At 52.2% G+C, this 5,618-nt stretch overlaps 2 protein-coding genes across 2 annotated transcripts; both read left to right on the top strand.

Annotated features, from left to right (window-relative positions):
* Positions 1-935: 935 nt before the first annotated feature.
* Positions 936-1,988, top strand: VTN49DRAFT_5250 (uncharacterized protein; the record flags this gene model as incomplete). Its single annotated transcript, XM_069413287.1, has 1 exon — positions 936-1,988. The coding sequence occupies one exon, from the start codon at positions 936-938 to the stop codon at positions 1,986-1,988; it is 1,053 nt and encodes a 350-aa protein (XP_069267169.1).
* Positions 1,989-3,160: 1,172 nt separating this feature from the next.
* VTN49DRAFT_5251 (uncharacterized protein) lies at positions 3,161-5,242 on the top strand (the record flags this gene model as incomplete). Its single annotated transcript, XM_069413288.1, has 4 exons — positions 3,161-3,826; positions 3,885-4,716; positions 4,778-5,075; positions 5,143-5,242. 4 exons carry the CDS (start codon positions 3,161-3,163, stop codon positions 5,240-5,242), a joined length of 1,896 nt encoding a protein of 631 aa, XP_069267170.1.
* Between the last annotated feature and the right edge of the window lie 376 nt (positions 5,243-5,618).

Here is a 5,618-nt window from a genome sequence, read left to right on the forward strand (position 1 = left end):
CGCCAAAATGGACATGCATGGCACCACAGTACAGATGTCACAGGCCACGCCTGATCGGTTACAGTTCTCTATGTAAACCCTGCGAAACGAATTGAGTCGTTGCAAAAATGAAGTCAGACTGAAGTATCAGTTGCTGCTTGGTGCTTGTTGCAGTGACTGACGTTCAGGACATAATTGGGTTCTACAGAGCTACAAGTTGATTCGCTCCCAGGGCTCGGTAAATTTGTATTTATTACGAAGGTTCGACTCCTTCGCTTCTATTTGGAGCTATACAACGATTAGACTCTGTCGCCATATGTATGTGTCAATGATCGAATCGACAAATTCTACCTCGTCTCGTTGGCTAACGGAGATCGACGGTTGAGCCGCACCAGGGCTGAAACTAGAGCGAGAAAAACTTGTATCCCAAAATAAACCATGCCTTATAGAACCAACTATTAAGAACGAGTAGATCCTACTATCAGTGTCAGTAAACTGAAGATTCTGTGATTTTTCTTGGATTTCCCGACTGCCGACGACTTATCTAGCCCTAATCACGTGACGTGCCTCAGACCAAATACACTCACGTGATTTTCTTGTTAACTTTTGCCTTGATTATTGATCACGTGATGACATTTTCTCTCCGCAGCCGATCAATTTCTGTACAGCGATCGCCCGTCGGGACGGTTTACGCACGCCGTTTCAGGCACGGAGCAGGTGCATGAGTGCTGGGGAGACTTGCGGGCCCTAAGACTGGCTCGTTAAAGTGACGTTCCTTTGAAATCATGTGACTCGGAACCTGCATGAACAGAATGACGGTTCTGGCAAACTCAAGGCTCCACCGGTTCCAAACAATAAACGCCGTGTTGCAGTTCTTCGTATTCCTCAGCCCGTTCCATTTCATGGGGTCTCAGTAAGCTGCTCAATTAATGAGTGACTAGAACAAATCCCCTCCTATGACGACCAGGGTGCAATCGCAGCATCATATGACCGACTATCGACGACCCATGTATCCCATCTCCCAACAGAAGCCGGTCTCGGCTCATGCCGGCTTCCAGTACCACTCCGCTGGCGCTCCTAGTTCGCAACAGCAACAACACCTCGCCCCTGCGTATAGTCAGCCCGCTTACCAGGGAAATCGCACGTCCGCAGGGACGCTCCAATACTCCCACTCCGGCCCGTATGCTTCTCAGTCTCCTCAGCGACCGCCACAAGCCTTATCATCGCCTCCCGCCCTCACCGTCCCCGCTCGCAAACCGTCGAATGCAACCATGTCCACGACTTCGACCGGGGGTCATTACCAGACCTATTCTATTTCCAACTCGTCGGATATACATCGCAGCGCGTCTGCGCGCTCAGCGAACCCACAGCTCGGCTATGTGGCGATGATGCGCCGGCAAAAGGGCACCGTGTGGTGCGACCATGCGCAACCAGAGGACCCCCGCCTGCAAGCGCAGAAACGCGCCGCAAAGCAAAGAGCGTACCAGGAATTGCAAAACGCAACGAATCGCAGCGGACCCGGCAGCGGGAAAATACGGCATCACAGCGGCAGAGGGTCAGCCGGTTTTGCGTCGAACTCCTTGGTGGGCCAGTCGGTGCCAGTTCGTCTCAGCGCCAACGAAGTCGGCGACGACGATGATGATATCCCACGAACGAATAGTGGTCGCAGCTCGATGGGTAGCATCAAGCGATACCCAAGCGGCTACCAGCGACCGCGCGCGAAGACACCGCCGAGCGAGCACGACAGCATCCCTGAGGTGGCGGAGACAGCGCCCACCTCAGAGGCAAAGGAGACGACATCCAAAACCGAACCGGCCGAGGACGCGGCAGCGCAGCAGGAGAGTGATTTCGGTGACGTGGGCGACTTGGGGGCTCCGTCTGCAGCGGATGCAGCCATGAAGAGAGTCAGCACCGCAGACGAACTGCGACGCCGGGGCAGTGTGGATGACCGAACCACCAGCTTGACGACAGGCGTCCGATTGTTCGTTGCCAATCCAGACGTTGACTGAACATGCCACCGAACTAGAAGAGACGCGCGGGATTCAAACTCGGCACGTCTTATTGTATATGGGCTGCACTTATCGGTCCTACTCTATGGCCCCGCTTTTACGCGCTCATTGATGTTCGACGACAAACGTATCCGTTTCCGGGCAGCCCAGCCAGCATTACGCATCACTCTCAACAAGTGAATATTGCAAGCGAGGAATGAAGTTTTGCATTTTTTGGCGTTCCGTCTCTCCCTTTTACACTTTCGGAGTTGTTCCTGTTCTTTTCGCATCCCCAGCTATGTACCTGTCAGTGCCTGGATTGCACTGCATGGGATCCTTCTAATAATGGCTTCCTAATTCCCCGTTTTCTAATGTGTTGGCGTGTCCGACGGCCTGGATATATCGATGAGCGTTTTTTTATTTTACATCTCCCATACTACGCTTGTTATTGTGTATATCCATGGTTCTGTTTATACGAACAGAGATTGGGCCAATGACCGGTTCATTGCTTCGTCTCGACAACCAGTAAGCTGATCAGGATTTGGACTTCCCAGTAAAATAACTTAATGGATTAACTCAGGAGATGTAACTGCTACGTAGATGGAGCGCACGACAGCCTGTCAGGTCAAACCGCCGATTCGGAGCGTTTCAGACCGAAACCGTAGCGGCAGGATAGATCTCTCCTCCCAAAGGTACCTGGCTACTGCAAGAGATCTTGGGACAGGAACAGGAACACAACAACCGACGACTGCCGATGACATCAGTTAACAAGCGGATAAAGGGAGAAAGTATAATCGTATAACTCGTGGGTTAAAAACAGGTTATGGATAGTCATAGGTAATTGTCACGTGACTTTCCCGAAACGCGAATACATCGCGAAACGAACTCGCTGACGCGTTCCACACGACACCTTTGTGTCCAAACAGGCAATTTCATGCCACCAGCAACTGCTGGTCCACGGCCCTTTTATGTTGTTTTCCGATGAGATTGTATTTTGTGTGACGCAGTTTGAGAACACTGCCGACTTCGTATTTTCTGATAGGAGTGAGGAAGGCTTGTTTTGTCCCTGATCGCGTCGCAACCCCGAACATAAGCATCCCAGGGATTGATGCCGGAAGTGGAATCCTTGTCCAGTCGCTTACCCCGAGGTCAATGCGATCGTGAAATTCTCGTTGAACTGGTGCGCTCTGAAAATGGAAGTGACCATAGAATCCCGCCCCGACGCGGGTCCTGCGATGGGACAGACGATCCCAGCGTCCCCAAGCGCATCCAGAAAGCGCGCGTTCAGTGAGGTTGAAGATAACGCGGCTCCTGGTCCTGAGGCTCGCAAGGCCTCATGTTACGATGGCGAGGGAAATCAAGAGAATCAAGATCCCCGAGCTGCCGAGTCCATTGTCAAGTCATCGGCAGTTCAAGCGCCTCCTTCCTCGGGGAGTATACCTGATAGCAGTGTCGCTCCCAATTGCACGCAGGCCGAGCAAAAGGGAGCATCGAGTGATATCCCCAGCAACTCGACTACTTCTACGACTGCCTCTACAACGACCGCTGTGCCATCATCAAACACCCCAGCGCCCGCCGATTCATCTACTAAGAAGCGTAAAGTTTCTCCAACCACCAGCGATGCCAAGAAGCTGGAGAAAGAGGAAAGGGAGCGGCTAAAGATGGAGGAGAAGGCTAGAAAAGAAGAGGAGAAAAAAAGAAAAGAGGCAGAGCGCGAAGAGGAGCGCAAGAGGAAGGAAGAAGAAAAGCGAAAAAGAGAAGCCGAACGGGAGGAGGAACGTAAGAAACGGGAAGAAAGGAAACGACAAAAGGAGGAGGAAAAACGAAAAAAAGAAGAGGAGAAGGAGAAGAAGGAACGAGTAGGTTCCCATGCGCTCTCTGTTCGGGGTGACCCAGTTTACTGATTAACATGCATAGTCCCAAATGAAGCTGAACGCTTTCTTCACCAAGCCTGCCGCGTCTACGCAGTCATCTAATGCGCCAGCGCAGGGGTCTGGTAGTCGTGATTCCTCGTCAACTGCAAAGACGGAGGCTTCACAACTGTCAGATTACCAAAAAGAATTTCCGGAGTTCTTTGTCCAATCCTACACCAAGCTCGCCCCTCAGCATCGGTTTGAGCGCGATGCCGACGCAATTTGTCATATCCGTCAAAAGCTGGATGATGCCATCAGAAATCAGGACGAGCAGTCGCTGCCGTCGCACCGTGTGGCGGACCTTCTCAACGTAATTCCATACAGGCGGCATCAAGGTAGGAAAGTCATTCCTGTGAAGACCATCCTGGCGAAACTGCAACAGGTGGTCAACACAGTTGATCTATCAGGAAGGTCCAGCTCAACTGAAGAGCATCCGAGGGAAATGCTCAAACGGGTGCCGATGAAGACTCTTAAGTTTGGTGAGGATGTTCGTCCACCATACCAAGGGACCTTCACCAAGCCCCTTCCCTCCTCCGTGGCTTTGAAGCTCTGTCGAGCGCCTAATTCTCGAGCATTACCGGATGTCAACTACGATTACGATTCGGAGGCAGAGTGGGTTGAGGAAGAAGAAGGCGATGACCTGGACGCGGAGCTGGACTCTGAGGAGAGCGAAGACGATGAAGATGATCTGGGGGATTTCGTTGACAAGGATGACGACGAATTTGAGGGCCGAAGACGGCAAATTGTTGGGGATTTGGAGCCCATCTGTTCGGGCATCCGGTGGGAGGAAGATCAGGACCCTGACATGCAATCATATCGAATGGAGATCATCTCCGGTACGTTTCCTGGGCCAATTCCAGTGTTCGTGTCATGCTGGCCGCTGACCGCTACCATCAGACACAGCCCAACTTCCCATTGATCCATATTCCACCGCCTACTGGCCACGACCCAGGGCCGTGGAACAGGCTACGAATCAGAGAAACCTGGCTGGAACAGGCGCTCCAACACGCACAACACTTCATGCCTTCGCGACTTCGAACGCGGCTTCCTCGTCACAGAATCTGCCGAACACAGGCGCGAGCATTCTTGGGCACGGAAAGAAGCAGTTTCCGCCTGAACAATTGGCAGAATTCAAGAACGCTGTCGATGGGAGTGATTTGTCGAAGACGGGCCTTATCGAGGTTTTGAAAAAGCGGTACGGGCTGGCACTCTCCGACGGACTGGCAACGATCCCATCTGGCTGACTCCACGGTTTCCTACAGGTTTCCCAAGATACCCAAGGACGTGCTCAAGGCGACACTGGACCTTGTCGCGGTGCGCGTTGGCCAGAAGGAGTCGGAGAAGAAATGGGTTTGCAAGTGATCTATCTGTCGGATTGGGCGAGATGCATGCGCAGCCTACCATGGGATTAATCTTGATTCGGCTATTGGTTCATGTACTGGTTACTCTATTGATGAAATTCATCGGACCCTGCTTCTTGGGCTTCACCGCTCTCCGTTGATTGTAGATCCTTGTGCATAGCCGAGTCACCAATTGGCCTGCTCGTTTACTGTATTGACCCGACTCCATCGGTCTCCACGAGTTCGGAGCATCGGATCTCAGATCGGGCTTAGATAATCCAGATGAAGCTTTCTGCATTTCAGCCTCACGATCTTGCCATCATGTATGAGTCAGCGCCCTGATGAAAGCACACGCTATTGATGTGTAGACTGGTGGCAGGTGATCAACTGTTGATGCC

Source organism: Thermomyces lanuginosus (genome assembly GCF_041956635.1).
Source record: "Thermomyces lanuginosus strain ATCC 200065 unplaced genomic scaffold VTN49scaffold_32, whole genome shotgun sequence".
NCBI lineage: Eukaryota > Fungi > Ascomycota > Eurotiomycetes > Eurotiales > Trichocomaceae > Thermomyces > Thermomyces lanuginosus.